The 19,816-nt window shown below is 36.4% G+C and overlaps 1 protein-coding gene across 1 annotated transcript; it reads left to right on the forward strand.

The window, feature by feature from the left end:
- The first annotated feature begins 314 nt into the window (after positions 1 to 314).
- On the forward strand, positions 315 to 6,246 carry LOC311295299 (SLAM family member 5-like). The gene is made up of 7 exons (XM_084416610.1): positions 315 to 421; positions 2,944 to 3,264; positions 3,397 to 3,423; positions 3,517 to 3,684; positions 3,755 to 3,865; positions 3,980 to 4,041; positions 5,960 to 6,246. The coding sequence occupies exons 1-7, from the start codon at positions 364 to 366 to the stop codon at positions 6,002 to 6,004; spliced, it is 792 nt and encodes a 263-aa protein (XP_084272736.1). The 5' UTR covers positions 315 to 363; the 3' UTR covers positions 6,005 to 6,246.
- The last annotated feature ends 13,570 nt before the right edge of the window (positions 6,247 to 19,816 follow it).

A 19,816-nucleotide genomic window follows, 5' to 3' on the forward strand; every position in this document is an offset into this window, starting at 1 on the left:
CTGAACGTCAGTAAAACTATGAGATCAGATACGCTTTTAACTTTGTACTTTATTTTTATTCATACACTAAATTTAAGATCTGAAAAAATATATACACAACCATTTTAAATCAGTTATGTTCTTAGCCATTTAACACAGTTACAACTACTTTTCAAAAAGTATGTTAAATGATAAACATAAAGAATATCTCACCCATTAAGAACAGTTTAATTCTTGATAAGGCCAGATAAACTATAACATTATGTCATGTGCAAATGCAGCGAGTGAAACTAGGAGGGTCAAACTGTGTCGTGGGAGGATTCACACATATAGACTGAGTGTTTCCAGTGGATAGTTTCATCAGACACTGAACTACTGAATAAAATGTTTCACACGTTTTTCACATGCGTTTTGTTCTGTCTGTGCTGGTGCCGTTTGATTGGTAAGTTATAAAAACATTTTTATGTTTTGATGGTGATACAGTGGCTGCTACACACTCAGAAAAAAAGGTACAAAAGCTGTCACTGAGGTGACACACTTTCAAAAGTAATATAATAATTTAAGTACTAAACCCTTAAGATACTAATAGGCATCCTTTAGGGATTAATAAGTGAAAGGGTCTCGCTCCAGTCACAGCTTTTGTAGCTTTTTTCCTGACAGTATCTGTTCAAATGAGATTATTTTCATCTACTGTTATGTGTGAAATTAATCATGAATATTGTGAAATGTACTAACTTTGTATTCAGTCTCTGTTCAGAATTTTAAACTGAAATTTTCTGCCATAAAGTTGGACATTTTAACATGGGGGGTTTGTGGGTTGGCTCTCTTTTGGAGCCTGTCCCTAGTGGCCAGACAAATGAATTGCAGTTCAAGTCACTTCTGTGTTGGATTCAGGAGAGAGACAGGAAGGTCGCCAAGATCACTTGGTGCAAACACACAGGCTTGCATCCGAAATTTGAAAAATTACAGACAGGATAGGGAGGTAGGAAGGTAACAAGGCACGAATCCAATGATCGATCCACATCCATCAGGAGACCTTCATCTGATTGATTTTTGAAGGCAGCATAGATGTATCCTTCACTGCCTTTGATATCCCACAATCCTGTGCATTCCATTCTGTGACAGTTAAATAAAGAAGGCGTTTGGAATTTGAGGTTGGAGGTCAGTTTGTGTGTAAAGTGTATATTTTGACCAACATTTCCCTCTTTTGATGACATTTCTTGTGAGAAGTTAGTATTGTAGTAATCAAATATTCAATTTGTTGTCACCAAAGCTCTCTCTATTTTGTCATCAATCATTAAATCGTTACGCTGCCTCAGAAGCCTGTCTGAAATCAGTTGGTGAGGTTTCTTTATATGTAAACGCTGTCTGCTAAGTCATAGTCTGACAGGGCAGGGACTGTCTAGGTTTTCAGATGCAGCCACAGTTTGTTGCCTATATATTTACAACACTAACTAACTCTATGAACATGGAAAACAGTGATAAATCGACCTCTCAACCTTATAACTAAGGAGGAAATCCAACGCAACGTTGAGGGGACCAAACGAAACATGATCAGTTAGCGACACTGTATATCAACCACACAGCAAATGCTAAGACTTTTTCATATACTGTCTACTTTCTTTGTATAACAGTTCTATCTAATAATAACGTATTAGTCATGGCTGTTAAACAGATTGTAAACTAAAGACGGAGAATAAGAGTGCTGTGTTATCAGGCTCTGGTGTTCTCAGCGCTGTCAAAATAAAAGTCACAACAACAAGCGCAGGGAACCACCCTTTTGGATTGGGTGCCAATTGCCCTATAGCTTTGGGAACATTTAGTTCTCGGGGAACTAGTTTCTAGAACTACCTGGTGTGAGAGCGCCTAATACGTACTAATATGCACCCCCTAAATAAGGTACCATTTGAAAGCTTTTGTACCTTACAAAAAGCAAGTTAAATGACAAAAATAAGGAATATATTGACTATTAAGAACAGTTCAAGTTGAGATGAACTATAATAGTACATCATGAAAATGCGGGGTTGTGAAACTAGGAGGGTCAAACTGTGTCGTGGGAGGATTCACACCACATCAACACTTCTGCTGTGTTTAGCAGGTATTTTTATAAGATCAGACTGAACAACGTCTAATCTGTAGGTTATAAAAACATTTTACTACTGTTCAAATGAAATTATTTTCATCCGCTGTTATGTACCAGACGAATCACGAATATTGGGAAATGTCTCTGCATCTCTACAGTGAATGTACATATATTTCTGTAAATCTCTGTTTTCTTAATCTTCAAATACATTTTTAATGGATTCACATCCACATCATGTATCCACAAATAAACTTGCACATTCAATCTGCAATAATTATCAGGTAACTTTATACATTGATCCTGAATTGCGTTCCTTCACATTAAAGAACAGGGTCAAAGTTAATCTTAAAAGTAAACTCCTTTATGAAGGCGTATATGATATGTTGTTTTTGGAAACCTGTCCGCTTTGAGTTCATATCTGTAATTAATGCATTTATGTTTTTTTACTATATTAAATAGCCTGTAATATTTAGAATGACAATCCAATGTATTACGGCTTGTTGGATCATTTGCTTGTTTAATATTTATGGTACATCTGTACAAGTATGAATACAAGTATGTACAAGTATGAATAATAATGATAATAATAATAATAATAATAATAATAATAAGTCTTGCATAAGAATAGTAGCATTAAGCCATTATCTCTAGACTGGCTCCGCTCTCCTATGTACTTCCACTAAATTAATTTTATGAGTATGAGAGTCTGATAAAATCAGGCTAATTATCTCTCCTTTTTTTCCATAAATGATGCTGCTGTATTAGTACATTAATTGATACTGTCAATATTTTTATTTTTTAACATATTTATATTAATTTATAAGCAATTCATAAGCACTACTGCAATGACATTAATCTGTGTAAATCTGTTTGTTCTCCAGGTGTGTTTGGTGATTCAGTGTCAGTGATGGAGGGAGATTCTGTTACTCTAAACACTGATCTTACTGAAATACGTGAAGATGATGATATAATGTGGACATTTGGAGCTGAAAACTACATTTTAGCTAAAATAAAAAAAAAGAAGCAAATCTTCTCCACATTTGATGGTCCTGATGGGAGATTCAGAGACAGACTGAAGCTGGACAATCAAACTGGATCTCTGACCATCACAAACACCAGAACTGAACATGCTGGAGTTTATAAACTAGAGATAATCAGAGTGGAAAAATCATCAAAAACAATCATCAACGTTTCTGTCTATGGTGAGCAGAGATAATTTGTCCAAACGTTCACATGTTAATTTTATAGTGTGAAATAAAAGACACATTCAGTGACCGTTAACACACTAAACACCAACTCGACACAAAATTCACAATAACTATCATGTTTTCCAGCTCGTCTGCCTGTTCCTGTCATCATCAGTAACTCTTCACAATGTTCTTCATCATCAAATTGTTCATTGGTGTGTTCATCAGTGTTGAATGTGTGTGATGCGACTCTCTCCTGGTACGCAGGAATCAGTGTATTGTCCAGCATCAGTGTGTGTGATCTCAGCATCAGTCTCTCTCTACCTCTGGAGGTGGAATATCAGGATAAAAACACCTACAGCTGTGTGCTGAACAATCCCATCAGCAACCAGACCACACATCTGGACATCAACACACTCTGTCACACATGTGCAGGTACCACAGCACTGATGATATATGTGATTATATACAGATTCACTCACACTAATGACTCTCTCTCCTTCAGTTCCTCCAGTCTCAGTGTCTCTGATAGTGTTGATCTCTGCTGCTGCTGCTGGATCTCTGATGATTGTTGCTGCAGTCATTGGGATCTTCTGTATCTGCAGGAAAAAATTAGGTAACGAGATCAAACAATTAATGCATATGTTGAAATATTGATTTTTTATAAGTCCAATTTCAATAGATTGAATGTTGTTTTTAACTTGTATGCATTATGTTATTGTTTATGCAGTTCAGACCCAGAAGAAAGACATGAATGATTCTGCATGGTATAAACCAAAAAGACGAAAAAAGGTAAGACTATTCATAACTTTGTTGCAAGAACGTGTTGTCTGTTTGAATTTTTGTAATCAATATGCATCAGACGGTCAGTAAACAGATGTATTGTATTTTTCCACAATAACAATAACATATGATTAGATTCAATGATTAGTTCATCCAACAAAACAGTCTTAAAGGTGCCATTGCATTGATTATTCTAAACCTGTATATATATATATATATATATATATATATATATAGTGCAATGCATAAGTGAATACACCCATGCTAAAGTTGACTAAAAAGAGGAATAAAAAATCATATTTTGGAAATTGAACTTAATGCCTTAATTTAAAAAATTAGGAAAAATCCAACCTTTAAGGACACCAATTTTCTTTGTGAATGAATAATGTATCGTAAATAAATAAATGTTCTTCCTTAAAACACATGGTGCATAAGTGAGTACACCCCTATGTTAAATTCCCATAGAGGCAGGCAGATTTTTATTTTTAAGTATTTAAAAAAAAAAAATTTAGGATACTATGCATCCTGATAAAGTTCCCTTGGCCTTTGGAATTAAAATAGCCCCACATCATCACATAGCCTTCACCATACCTAGAGATTGGCATGATTTTATTTCAGTTAGCCTAAAAGCTAGTTTGATTTGTATTGAGAGATGATCTTATGGAAAGTACCCCATGCCAATCTCTAGGTATGGTGAAGGCTATGTGATGATGTGGGGCTATTTTAATTCCAAAGGCCAAGGGAACTTTATCAGGATGCATAGTATCCTAAATTTTTTTTTTTTAAATACTTAAAAATAAAAATCTGCCTGCCTCTATGGGAATTTAACATAGGGGTGTACTCACTTATGCACCATGTGTTTTAAGGAAGAACATTTATTTATTTACGATACATTATTCATTCACAAAGAAAATTGGTGTCCTTGAAGGTTGGATTTTTCCAAATTTTTTAAATTAAGGCATTAAGTTCAATTTCCAAAATAGGATTTTTTATTCCTCTTTTTAGTCAACTTTAGCATGGGTGTATTCACTTATGCATTGCACTGTATATATATATATATATATATATATATATATATATATATATATATATATATATATATATATATATATATATATATATATATTATAATTATTATTATTTATTATTATAAAAAAGAACTCTCATGCTATAATGGTATTCTATAATGGGGTCCATCAACTGTCTGGTTACCAACATATTTTAAAATATCTTCTTTTGTATTCAACAGAAGACAGTAGCTCATACAGGTTTAGAACAATTTGAAGGTGTTCAGTTAAATGACATAATTTTCATTTGTGGGGTGATCTAACTCTTTAAAGCTAGTGTGCTCCAAAACAATGACAAGATTCACATTTAGATGATATAAGTACAAAACTTACCATCTCTCACTTCTGCCAATATTAATCGATGATTTTTGAAGACATCATTCTGCACTTCAGCTTCACATCAGATTTACTGTCCTATCAAATGCTCTCTAGAATCTGAAGTCCCGCCCCCAACATTAGTAACTGAAATCAGTCACTTATTCACACAAGTATTATTATCTACATGGTGAATGGCACACGGTGCAATTGGGTCAAATTAAGTCTGGTTTCACTTTTTTATTTATTTAGCACAAAATCGCAAAGTATCCTTTCACCACACATAAGTGTTTCAGATTTATTAGTAAATAAGATTCTCATACGCAAAGCTCTGAATAAGCCCACTAGTTACAAGTGTGTGATTATCAGTGACAAAGCGATCGGACATCATTCATTTGGATAGGGTGATGACTTCTGCCGATACGGGACAGTGACCGTGATCAACAAGAGATCAAACTTATGCAAATGATGGGCGATACTCAGGTTAGGTCACGCAATCAATTACAATGACTATATTGATTGACTGCATTTTTTTTTTCTTGCAGAAATCAAAGGAGGTCGTGTATGGAAATATCATATACCTACAGTGATCAAATACAGCATCTCTGCCAGGATGTTTTTCTTCTGACTCATCAAAATTTCTTTTTTTTTTTCTTTTTTTTTACACATGCAATATCATTAGCACTATTGTTAGGTCTGCAATTTTGTTGCTGTGTATTAGTTTAATTTAATGTTGCACAAATAACACAGCATCCAGAAGCTTAACTAAATGTTTTATATTTAGCTTGACATTAACACATGGAAACTTTATAAAAGTTTGATATCACCCTTCACTATTCTCGATCACTTGGTCTTCACCTGTTTTATAATTCTCTCTAATAATAGTGCTACTTTTACCCGAGACAATGCGCTATAAATACAGCTGCTGGTCTCACAGAGGATGAGCTGAAGAACAAATATGAAATAATGATGGGCACTTTCGAAAAAAATTTTAATAATTTGTTTCGAAACAATCAGAAAGCCAAAGTCACATGATTTCAGTAGAAGAGGATCCGTTATGTCATAACTGTTCGAAAATGTCGATGGTTTGCCGCTAGGGGGCGATGATATCTGTGAACCCATGAACCAGTGGTTGTCAATATGATTTTTACCATCTTGGATCAATTTTATAAATTTCTAGACATTTAATGACACATTTGTAAAATAAAAATGAAGAGTAGTTAAAAGTCACTTATTGGTCTGATTAACCAAAAGTCCTACAATTTAATAAAATAAAACATATTAAATACACTTTTTAATTTAATGCTATTACATAAAAAATAAAACATATTAAAGACAATTTTTATTTAATGCTATTATATAATTTGTTAATTGCCTTTAATAGATTACACATTCAATAAAAACGTTTACAATGGGTTTGTAAAAGGTGTTTTAAAAGTTTTTGCTGCATTTCCACAGTTCTGACCAGCAGGGGTCGCCAGCGTGTGGAGATTCGAGCGATTCAAAATAGTGAATCATTTTTTCGAAGCAATTGGTTCAATTGATTCAAAGTTTCGAAAAGCTTCGTTTCTCCGGGAGAAAATTAACCACTCTGGCCCAGCCCACAAATACACTCCTTCCAAAACAGTCTTAAAGAATGCAAAGTCTGCAACAAATTTGTACAACAACTCACTAAAAGAGTAAAGAAAAGCAATATGAAATGAAAAGAATGTGTGTAATGAAAATAAAATGTAAATGTAAAGACAACTAAACGAACAGAAAATATGCAAATAAGCCTTTAAATAAATGCTCTTCATATATACCCTTTTGTGTTTTCATTAAGAATATAGTGAATGTTCACAGCATGTCAATGTCAACAAAGGTAGGCCTATCATTGGCTTTATGCACATCTGCACTACTTCCTGAACTTCAGCCAGCTCCTTTGTTTCCTGTCTGCCATTACTGGATCAAACTGATTAATCCAGGTGTGCCTGACCTCAGTAGTCACAACAACATTAATCAAACACACTGGATTAATTAGTTTGTCCAATAATGGCAATAAAGCCAATTGTAGTTTATAAGTGGTTGACAAGTGGTGATTTTAGCTTTCTTGTACACCTGTCTTAAAATGTAAGAGATACTGGAGCTTGGTTGGGGTGGTGGGACTGCTCGCGGTGGGCGCCGGAAAATTTCCCTTATTTTCAAATCCAAAACTTGACAGGTCTACTAATAAACGAAATAAATAATACACGTAACTGATCACTGCGCTGCCTCATGATGCCTGTTCACAATAATAATAATAATAATAATAATAATAACAATAACAAACTCAAATTACTTTGGTCTATTAGAATAAAAATACATATTTTCACACAGAGTTACTACTTTTATAAATCACACCAGCAGTCAGCAAAACAACAACATATATTCCTGCTATAGGAACTGAAAAGAGACCTGAAGCTGTAATGATAAATGGATACAACTTGTTGACTGTATTTACTGTCACGTCATCTATTGTCATCAAATTTATTCTCGATTTTGAGTGGCGCCATCTGGTGGGTTTTGAATTACAGCAGCTAAAACAGTATTACAGCACAATGCAACAGGTTATTTTAAGACTGAGAGTCATGTGACATAATGTGAAAACTGTGTCACTTGACGTGCATGTGAAGGTGATAGAGATCATGTCAGTTATGTTTTAATAAAACTGATTAAAGCTTAAATGAAAAATTAAAGCTTAAAGATTGAAGATTAAAGCTAATTAAAGCTGATGTTTTCATTTATTGGGTCGATTTAACTAAATATTCAACTGTATTTTAACATCCTCAAAGAAAAATGTTGTGAATTACTAAATTATACTTAATGACAGAAACATTGAAGCACTTAAAACTGTGAAATTTCTACATAAATATTGTGGGTAAGGGGTAAGAAAAATGACTGGAATCATAATGTATCAACTTTCTCCTTCCAACCAACCAATTTGAAAAAAAGAAAAGAAAGAAACACATTCTAAACTTTTGAACAGTTAAATATGTTCTAAAACCAGTTGGGGATATTTTTGGGGATATTTAATTTGATTTTATCAATCAATAAATTCCACTAGAAACAAACCTTGTTGTATAATTTTAATTTAATACTGTGAAGCTGCTTTGATACAATCTGTATTGTGAAAAGCGCTATACAAATATACTTTACTTGACTTGACTTAAATATGATAATTGTGTTACCGTTTCTCTCCCTCTGTGTCAAACAGTTGCTCATCTTGTTTGTTTTGATTAAAGAGTTTTAACAAATCTGACAGTATCAGGACAGGAAGAAGCTCTTCACCTACAAGCTAAACACTCATGCACTGAAAACACACTCTCACCTGCAAGATGTTTGTCCACCAACAGACAAAACCACATTTCTGTAGAAAACCGACCGCAGGAGTTTCAGTCTGACTCTGAAGATGAACTTCAGTAAAACTAGCACTGTGAAGTAGCAGACGATTTTATCTATGTACTTTGGGTTTTTCCATTCACTAAAATTTAGACAAAATACACATCATTTTAGGCTTTCTAGCTATCTTCTATGAGACAGCCACTCAACAGTCTGTGGTCATCATTGTCTGATTCTCCTTTTCATGATAGGCCATATATTCAAATTCAAGTTCAAGTTCAAAATGTATTTAGCCATTTCAACATTACAGTTGATAGGAATTTGTCTTGGTATGCTCACATATACAACTTAATTAACAACAATACACTGACACAACAACACATTCCACACATATACCTCACATATACCCCCCAATAACATCAAATACACAGACATGAACACATATTGCACATTAAGTGTGTCAGCGGGTTATGAACCAGTCCATAACTGCTTGGTGCAAAAGGCACAAGGCAAATACTCAAAGCATAAGAAGTTAAGACTGGGGTAAGTAAGGGTGAGTGGCGGGGTGGAAAACATCTAACTAGTTCATGAACTTAATTTAATATAAGCCTTCAATGTTCTAGCTTCAGACAATGTTTAAATAACGCATGGCTTGGGGATAGGTACTATCTCTGAAGCGTGATGTTCTGCTGATGATGCTTCTGTACCTCTTCCCTGAGGGCAGTAGAGTGAACAAGTAATGTGCTGGGTGATAGGGGTCAGTGGTGATGTTTCTCGATGATTCTTAAAGGGATACTTCACCTCTGGGAAGATGAATGTGTATTTAAAATAGGTCATTTAAGTAGAAGAAATGTGAAGAAATTTTTTAATTTGGAGCTTTCTAGACTGAGAAAAGCCAGAAAATGTATTTTTGGCTTATGTGGATGAAAGACAACAACTCCCAGAATGCACTTGCTTCGCTGTCTTAGGAGGCCACGCCTACCGGTAAGAGTGCGTAGATGAAAACAACAAAGCTAGCCTACGTGATGAGTTTGCGAGGGATTTAGAGATAGCCCAAAATGTCCGGGATTCGGCTTTTGCGTTCTACAGTCGCCATTCATTCATCATGTTTTACTGTGGCGAGCAGGACGAGGCTGACGGCCGCGGGAGAACAGCGCGAGGCCGGTGGCATGATTACTGAGACGCGCCGGTCTCGCATCTCTCACGGAGGAGCGGGAATTTTTCTTAGCAATGGTAAAACGCACATCAACCGATCACTTGTTTAGCGTTCATGTTAACACTACATTCAAATTCACCAATCGGAATGAATTCAGTTAGATTGAAACAAAAGGTGTGCATGTAAACAATGAATGGCGACCGCAGAGAGCAAAAGCTGAATCCCGGACATTTTGAACGATCTCGCCCGCCGGACAAGTCCGGGAAAAGGAGGATGGTTACTTACTCAGCTTTCTCCTACTATTCAGCTTTCTCCACATAACAAGAGCCTGCTAGCTTAGCTTCCAAAGAAAGATGGCTGACACTGTGTACATTCTGAGTGAGATCCCACCCTCTATGGGCGGGCTGAAAACATGCGGAACAACGCCATCTACTGGCTGTAGTCTTTAGCCTCTGTCCAGAAAATCCTCCGATGACGCAAAATGACGATTTTTGCGTCATCTGAGGATTTTTTCCAGACCAAAAATACATAAATCTCTTGTCTCAGGGGGATATGAGGGTGGAAAGCACGGTAATTCTAAAATACTACAGGTTTTCTACTAATACAAAGCTTAATGCTAAATCCTGAAGTAACCCTTTAATAATTCTGGAGTCATAGTGTGAGGCTATGGTAGGCAGACTACAGCCAATGATCTTGGAGGCTCTGCTCACTACTTTCTCTAGCTGTTGCTTACCCTGACTGGTCGCATTACAGTACCAGGACAGGATAGAGAAGGTCAGCACGCCTTCTATGACGGCTCGGTAGAAATGAGTCATGCCTTTCTGGCTAACCCCAAATTTCCTCAACTGACGGAGACCAACCAGACCCAGATGGGGGTAACTGAGAGAGTCTATCTGAGCTTCACTGGACTCAAATCAGCATTAGACAGATTATATTATCAGATTATATTATCAGCAACAGACAGATCTGGACTGCAGGTGTAGAGTGTCTAAGAAACCACTCTGTTGTAACACGTGCAGAATGATTGTCTGACCATAGACTTCCCAGGAACAATGTCATCTTGATGGCTGTATGTGTCTCTGTGCAATACCAACACCTCTCCTCCACGTCACCTTCACGAATATGCTGTTTGCACTGATGCACCACCGTACCATTACAGATGTTTGCTTTTGCATCTGTCTCTGATGAAAGTCTGGATGGTCCTTTTCGTCGTTTTGGGACTGAGAACTCAATGTCGTTTTTTTTCCGAAACATCTTTGCAATTTAGCCATGACAGTAATCTTTTCACTTTTATTTTGCCTCTGTCCCAACTTTTTTGGAATGTGTTACAGGCATCAAAATCAAAATGTGTTTATATTTACAAAATACAGTTAAGTTGGTCAGTCGAAACATAGGAAATCCTTTCTTTTTGGCAGTTAAATAGAATTAATAAAATCACATATTTTGTTTTTACTGCATTTTACAAAATGTCCCATCTTTTCTGGAAATGGGGTCACTGAGGTGGTACCTTTTCAAAAGGTACTAATAGGGGCTTTTGCACCAGAGAAACCTTTTCATAGCTCCTAGAACTATTGGCGGAAGAACCCAGTTTTTGGTGTGTTCACACCCCAAGAACTGGTAAAGACTTTAGTTCTAGGAACCCCTTTTGGAGGAACTAATTTAGCTCCTACTTCAGATTAGGGTCTAAATCAGCGCTACAGAGTGGTGAAGGTATGATGTCCTTGTAGGCCAACCGGCAGTTAGCATCACACTGGTTCCCTCGACAAATCCCACAATCCTGTGCGTTCCAATCCCAAATGCAAATGCTAAGACTTTTTCATATACTGTCTACTTTCTTTGTATAACAGTTCTATCTAATAACGTATTAGTCATGGCTGTTAAACAGATAGTAAACTAAAGACGGAGAATAAGAGTGCTGTGTTATCAGGCTCTGGTGTTCTCAGCGCTGTCAAAATAAAAGTCACAACAACAAGCGCGGCTTACGTCACTTCAGAGTTCCTAATGGCACTGCAACCAGGAAAATGGCCCTAGCTTTGGAAACATTTAGTTCTCGGGGAACCACCGTGGTGACTAGTTTCTAGATTTACCCGGTGCGAAAGCCCCTAATATGTGCCATTTCGGCAGTAACATACACTTTATGTACGTACATTTACGATACTAATATGCCCCCCCTAAATAAGGTACCATTTAAAAGCTTTTGTACCTTACAAAAAGCAAGTTACATAACAAAACTAATTAATATGTTGCACATTAAGAACAGTTGAAGTTGAGATCAACTAGTACATCATGCAAATGCGGTGTTGTGAAACTAAGAGGGTCAAACTGTGTCGTGGGAGGATTCACACACCACATCAACACTTCTGTGTGTTTAGCAAGTATTTTTAATAGATCAGACACTGAACAACTGAAGGAAATGTTTTACATGTTTGTTTTGTTCTGTTTGTGCTGCTTGAGTCTAATCGGTAAGTTATAAAAACTCTGCTCTACTGTTTAAATGAAGTTATTTTCATCTGCTGTTATGTACCAGACGAATCACGAATATTGGGAAATCTACTAACTTTGAATTCAGACTCTTTTCAGAATTTTAAACTAAAATATAATGTTGAAAGGCATGGAAATTAATGGAAATCTCTACAGAAAATATAAATTTCTGATATTTTTCTGTAACTCTGTTTTCTTAATCTTCTAATACATTTTTTTAATGGATTCACAACAGAAGTGTATATATGCACAACTAACTTGTATGTTCAATCTGTAATAATTATCATGTATTTGTTTTTAATAAATATGTAACTTTATACATTGATTTTCCTCAATAGCAGATCATTTTAAAACAATTTAAAGTTTGAGGATTGAACTTTGAAATTTATTTGAAGGATAACCCCTTGAGATGTACCATCTCGTTTTCAAAGGGGGTCCTTAGAACAAGCCCGAATACAGACAACAGGTTACATTGTATAACACATAATACTTCACATTCATACCAACCTTTAGCTCTTCATAACTATCTCCTCACATACCCGTCCTCTAAGTACATTGATACAATAAGTATACAGTTATCACACATAACATGCAGGTTCGGTGCCGTTCAGTATAATGAAGTTCACGTGATAATTCAAAGTGCGTATAATCAAAAGCACTTATATAAAAATAATTGATCGGTGTGCCTTAAATTATATGAAGAGCGAAATGGAATTAAATATTGTTTTAGATACAGAGGATAATTAAAGTGATAACATTTAAAAAATAAACTGGAGCCAGTGAAAATGCCTCCTTGATTTTAATGATAGCCAATTTAATAATTCATATATTTGGCAGTGATGCGTTTTGTATGGACACCTCAGTACAAATCTGCAAAGATTATCATAAACAACATTGAGAGGACGAAGATTTGTATCAGAGGTGTTCTGGTAGATTATATCAGCATAGTCAAGGATTGGAAGTATTAACTGAGTAATAATTATTTTTCTAACCTGAAGGGTAAAACAATTAATAGAGGAATAAAGTATTCTAAGTCGATATGATATTTTCTTAATAACTAAGTCAATATGTAATCTAAATGACAATTGGGAATCAAGCAGAAGACCTAAATATTTAAACTCATAAACTTTTAACACTGGAGTTCCATCTATAAAATTAATTGAGTAGTCAGTTGGTAGTGAGATTTGTTTTTGTATTAAACAACATAAGACTTCTTTTTGTTTAGCAAAAGTTTTTTATAAGTAAACCAGTTTTGAACTACGTCAAAGTCAGACTGTAGTGATCGCTGAATATAAGAAATATCAGAGCTAGAAAAATAAATAACAGTATCATCCGCATATAACTGAATTTGACAATTAGAACAAACCTGTGGAAGATTATTTATAAAAATAGAAAACAATAACGGTCCAAGAGATGAGCCCTGAGGTACTCCTCTATCAATAGTTTTAAAATCCGAGCAACTTCCCTGATATAAAACACATTGTTGTCTATGGTGTAAGTATGAATTAAACCAAAGTAAAGAAGATCTTGAAAGGCCAATATCATACAGTTTATCTAAAAGAAGATAATGGTCAACTAAATCAAAAGCTTTGGTTAAATCAATAAATATGGCACCAGGTAATTTATTAGAATCAAAAGAAGATGTAATATCATTGGTAATTTTTATAAGAGCACTTGTTGTAGAAAAATTTGGTCGGAAGCCGGACTGAAAAGGAAATATAATATTGGAATCATTCAAATATTTTGATAATTGATTGAAAATGATTTTTTCAAATATTTTCACCACGCTATTAATTATTGAGATTGGTCTATAATTATTAATGCCATGTTGATCACCGTTTTTATACAATGGAGTAACTAGTACGTTTCCAAGATAATGGGGTAGTGCATGTTGTCAATGATAAATTAAATAAATCATACAAAGGGTAAGCCAGGACATATGAGGCCATTTTCAGGAACTTGATTTCCAACCCATCTGGGCCTGCACTGCTATCTGAATCTAAACTGTCGATAACTTGCCGAACTTCTATAGGACTGATGAGTCTAAAGGAGAAGGAGTTTTCACAAATATGATTAGGAGTATTAAAATTAAAATTGAGATCAGAAAAATCATAGGGTATAGGACTACCTTTGGTAAAGTATTGATTAAATGCATCGGCAATTTCAAAGGAATCATTAACAATTTCATTATTTATTCGTATGAAAATAGATGAAAAATTTGTTAAATTATTAATTCTGTCCCAGAATACTTTGGGATTGTTATAATCTGTTGCTAGGCAGTCCTTAAAATAATTTGCTTTTGCATTTCGAGTTTTTGTTGTACATCCTCAACTTCTTATAAGTATCCCATTCTGTAGAATCCCTTGTTGATCGGTATTTTCTCCAAGCTCTCTCTATCTTTGAAAAGATTGATTAAATCACCATTTATCCAAGGCAAGTGTCTTCCCTTAACTTTGATTATTTTCCAAGGTGCATGTTTATCAATAATTTTGGTAACTTCTAAATAAAAATAGTTCCATGCATCTTCAACAAATGGGATTAACTGAAATCTATCCCAGTTAATATTAGTTATGTCTTGGATAAAGTGTTCAGAATTCATATTTTTTGATTGTCTGACCCTAATTCATTTTGGAGGTAGTCGAGGTATGTTTATTTTCCAGACACAGTAGATCATAGAATGATCACTAAATGAGTCTGACAAAACTCCAGATGAAATAATCCTATCTGGATGTGTGACTAGGATCCAGTCTAGCAAGGATGATGATTTGGAATCCGTTCTGGTGGATGTGGATGTGTTGCACCATACGGTTTCATCTTAAATCAAGGTTTAACTAATACATCTGTTGTGCCAAACTTTAAACTGTGAAATAATCAGATTTACATTTAAACCATCATTTTGATCCTGAAGTGCACTTCTTTACATTAAATTAACAGGGTCAAAGCTAATCTTATAAACTCCTTAAGGAAGTCGTGGGCTATATGATTTAAAATGTTTTTTTTTATTTGTTTTTTTTTAGTTCATATCTGGAATTAATGCTTTTACGTTTTTTTATTATATTAAATAGCCTGTAATATTTAGTATGAAAATCCAATGTATTACTGCTCGTTGGAACATTTGCTTGTTAAAAATGTACATTTTAAAAAGTATTATTATAGCCCCACTAGGTAGGAATTCCGTTTTGGTCAAACAACGACCCCTAGAGTCGCTGTGGACTACTGGTATTTAACGTTACTGTCGTAAATACCACTCACGCAGAGCAGTCTCTTCACTCACGGCCTGATCCCCTCCCCCCTGTATACCAGTCCCTGTTCAGTGGGATCAGAGAATGTCTAATATGGCGAGAAGTTTCACTCTCAGTACACTTCCGGCTTCTGAACTGGTTGCAGTTCCTCTCTGATTCCATATGAGGGCGCTCACAGGACGAGTGCAGAATGAATGGAGGTCTATGGCGCAATACCAATAAAAATCCACTTTTCTCAGGATATAATTTTTTGTCTAGTAATTTGAATGTTGTACTCGAAAGGAGATGCAAATAAATTACACATTGCTGGGTGTTAGATTTTTTTGAGTCACTTATTTGCTTTAAAAAGTCTTTTAAAGTGTCAATGACGTCATACACATGTACGACCAGAGATACTGCTTAACGGCAATCCTTCACTCACTCTGGTGCTTTCGCGCTCTGCACTTTCTTTTCTCTCGAGGCATCGACAACACAGCTGACACAGGTAAACACACGTGCTAGAAGAGATTTTGTTTTGTTTGTTTCTGGTCCCGCTGCGGATGACACAATGCCATCAAGCGGTATCTGTGGTCGTAATCAGTCCTTCACTGACCAATCAGCGTTCATTAGCAGAATGCTAGCGTGTTATGGGCAACAACAACTCAACCTGTAAGAAATCGAAAGGACATAAGTACTCGTTCATTCAACTTTAGACCTATAACCCATGTTGAACTTGCAAAATCTACAATCAGATCTGAGATTTCTCAATGGCAGTCGGGTGAAAGAGACAAATTTAGCTGTCTAGCCCCATTGACTCCAATTCATTTTGCACTCATGGCGATCGCCCCCAGTGGAACTCTGGTGGTACTACAACCAAAATTCGGTACAATAGAGCTTAAAGGCAGGGTAGGTAGGATTTTTCTAAAAAAAAAAAACTTTCCAAATTTGTTTAAACTGTCTTTATATACCAATACATAATTAAAATGTAAGTACTCTGAAAAAGAGAATATAAAAATCGAGTGACTGTAGACATTTTAATCTGCAATAAACACAGCTCATTATTTCCATTCACTCCCACCCCCTCCCTTCTGAGCTCCTTCCAAAGCCACGCCCCCAAAACACATGAGCGCGCGACGCCAAACGCTCAGGCTCAGCTGGAACAAGACGCATTTATTACCTGAGACGAGTGGAGAGGAAGGAGCGCAGTACATACAGTGACATCATGTCAGAATCACATGTAATAAAATACCTAACTTTATCACTATGAATATAAACAAATAAGATTTCTTTTAGTACTCACTATCAAGCAAGCATATCGATACTGGTAAAGTTTGATTCGGTAACGAGCTATATTTATAGGTAACGAGCTATATTTATAAGGCAAAACTAAAAACAGGTTGCATTGATACACGTTTTTCCATTACCATCAGTTACACTGTGATGGTGAATTTCGTGTAAGATTCATAACATATACAGTGTTTTGCATGTAAGAGTTTCCATGATGAAAACATTGTTCACTCTAATGAAGACTAACGTACACTCCGAGTCCGGAGACAAGTACCGCATCGTCGGTTCGAGGACAGGTCCGGGGTTGAGGGCGAAGCAGAGGAGGTCGTTCAAGAGTGCGGGCAGGGTCCGAGGAAGTAGTTTTTGCCTTGTTTGCCTTCGCTGACTGAATATGCAGGTGCTTTGAGCTGAATATTTCTGGGAATGGTGACATGTGATGAGTGCACACAGTGGGGCGCGGGCACGAGACATGAAGGCATCTGATTGGTTCTACTCGGACCGAGTGGCAGTGATTGGTCAGAGTTTTTACTGTCCTGCAGCTGCTACAGAGGTCTGATTGTTTTCATTCCTTTTTCTGAACACATAATGTATTGACTACTCTCAGGATGGAAGGACCATTTCACCCAGTATAAAAAAAGTGTTTCTGAACAGGATTACCTCTACCCTAGCTTTAATAGGGAGTGGGCAGGCTCTCCGTAGACGGGCGCTGGTGGGATGGAAGCTGTAACGAGTGGAAATAAGGTGTAGCCCCTTTAAGAGCTGCGCGCGCCCTGTTTAACCCCCAATTTCCACCGGCTGCGTTACGGCTCCGGCACGGCGGCGGAGTCAATAGGTTTCCATTAAAGTCAATGAGTGTATTTCCACTGAATGCGGTACAGCTGCGTTCCGACTCCGGCGATCCGCAGCCCTCCGGAGCAGATACGCAGAGCTTCTATTTTTGCCGGATGCCGGAGAGCTCCGCAGCAATCAGCACTTATATCGCGCGATCATACGTGAATTTGCGAGATCTCGTGGGTCCTTGTGACTTCAGCTGTCAGTCATGACCGCAGCCGTTCCGCAACAAATACGGACCTGGTGGGACCTGGTGGGTATTGACGGACGACGGAACACGGAGCTGTCACGCAGCGGAAACTTTTTTTTAGTAGCATTACAGTGCTCCTGTCTAGATAAAACAAATTTTACACATGAATTGAGTAATCTGGTGAATTTTACTCATGTTTTTGGGTTTGCTAAATATGCTGTTGAATATGTTTGTTTAATATATGTTACAAATTATGTGTTTTGAATTGGAGGAGAATCACTGGTGAAACATCTGCTATAATACTATAAACAAATAGTTTTAAATGTAGAAATAGGCCTTTTCCTATACATAATGGTGTAGTTAAATCTAACAGCCTCTGTATAGAGCGCCATCTAGTGTTCAAAATAAGACTTCACATCTGGAACAATAATACTAGGGCTCTTTTGGTGTTTGTTTTTCGGTCAAACAGGCCGACCTCGAGTCTCTGGGATCTTCTGTCTCTATATAGCTCAGGTTCCCTCCTTTAATGCAAGTCTGTGGGGTTTTTTTTCCCACCTGTTTATCGTCCAGTATGAGAAAATGGTGAGAAGTACACACAATGGATGATAAAGAATAAATAATATATAATGCTAATAATATGCACTATCTAATATAAGTATGTTAAAAAGCTTTTAAAGTGACAGTTATAATACAAGCTGCTGCTCTCAGACTGGCAACTGGGAGAAAGTGGACATCGACTGAGGCCATACAGCAAGCAAAATCTGTTGGGGGTATTTTTGAGGACAGGTGCAGCAGGGAAAAGGGTTTTTTGGACTCGGGACAAGCCGACCCATATGGTACAAGACAACATCAGCCCAGAGAAGAAAGCTGGTAGTAGCCGAGGTCCGGCAGCAAGAGGAGGAAGAGATGCACAAAGGCAGTCTCACAGTCCAAAAAGGGACAGAGGACTAACTGGGAAAACCTGGAGAAACGTAAGCTCATCTGGAAGGATCTTTGGGAGATGGAAAGGAACAGACTGAGCTTCATCATCAGAGCCACCTACGATGTTCTTCCCACACCCAAGAACATAAACCAGTGGACTGAAGAAGATCCATTATATCCTCTCTGTTAAACCCCAGCAACGCTAAGGCAGATCCTCATCAGCTGAGACGAGCTGAGACAGATCTTTTCCAGCCTTACACCTGGAGGCACAATCAGGTCTTGGGACAACTGGCGATTATCCTGGAAGGAAGGAGAACCACCACCAATGCCCTTCCTCCTCCAAAGCATGGATTCTCAAAATCCACTGCCTTCATCGTCCCCAGGTGGCTGGTCAAATTACACTTCAAATAAATGTTTATTTAATAAAATAAACATTTTAGGTTTACACTGTCATTTTAGGTCGTTTTTATCATGCAGATTTAAGTTTAAGTGATTGTTTTTTTAAATAAGTTTTGTCTTATTTAGTTATTTGATGCTATAAAAACTGGAATGTGACGTCATGATTGACAGCTTCTCTAAAGGAATTAGTCCAACAAACTTTTTGAGGGATTTTCAGGAGGAGATTGGAGCTTCAACATCTCCTTCTTTCTACATCTCCATAACTGCACTGTAAAAAAAAAGTGTAATTTTACAGGTAATTGTCTGTATTTTTTTACAGAATTTTACCGTTTTGCCATTATACAGCAAATATCTGTAAAATAAAAGGCATTTGCTGTAATTTAAAGGTCCATTGTTAAATTTACAGGTAATTGCTTGTATTTTAGTTTTACAGCAATTTTACGTTTTTTTAAAAGGAACTTGTCTGTATTTTTACAGAGTTATGTGTAATTTTACAGAAATTAAGTAATATTTTACAGATTTTTTCTGTGAAATTAGAAAACAAAGAAAAGAAGGTAAA

Source organism: Rutilus rutilus (genome assembly GCF_951802725.1).
Source record: "Rutilus rutilus genome assembly, chromosome: 8".
Classification (NCBI taxonomy): Eukaryota; Metazoa; Chordata; class Actinopteri; order Cypriniformes; family Leuciscidae; genus Rutilus; species Rutilus rutilus.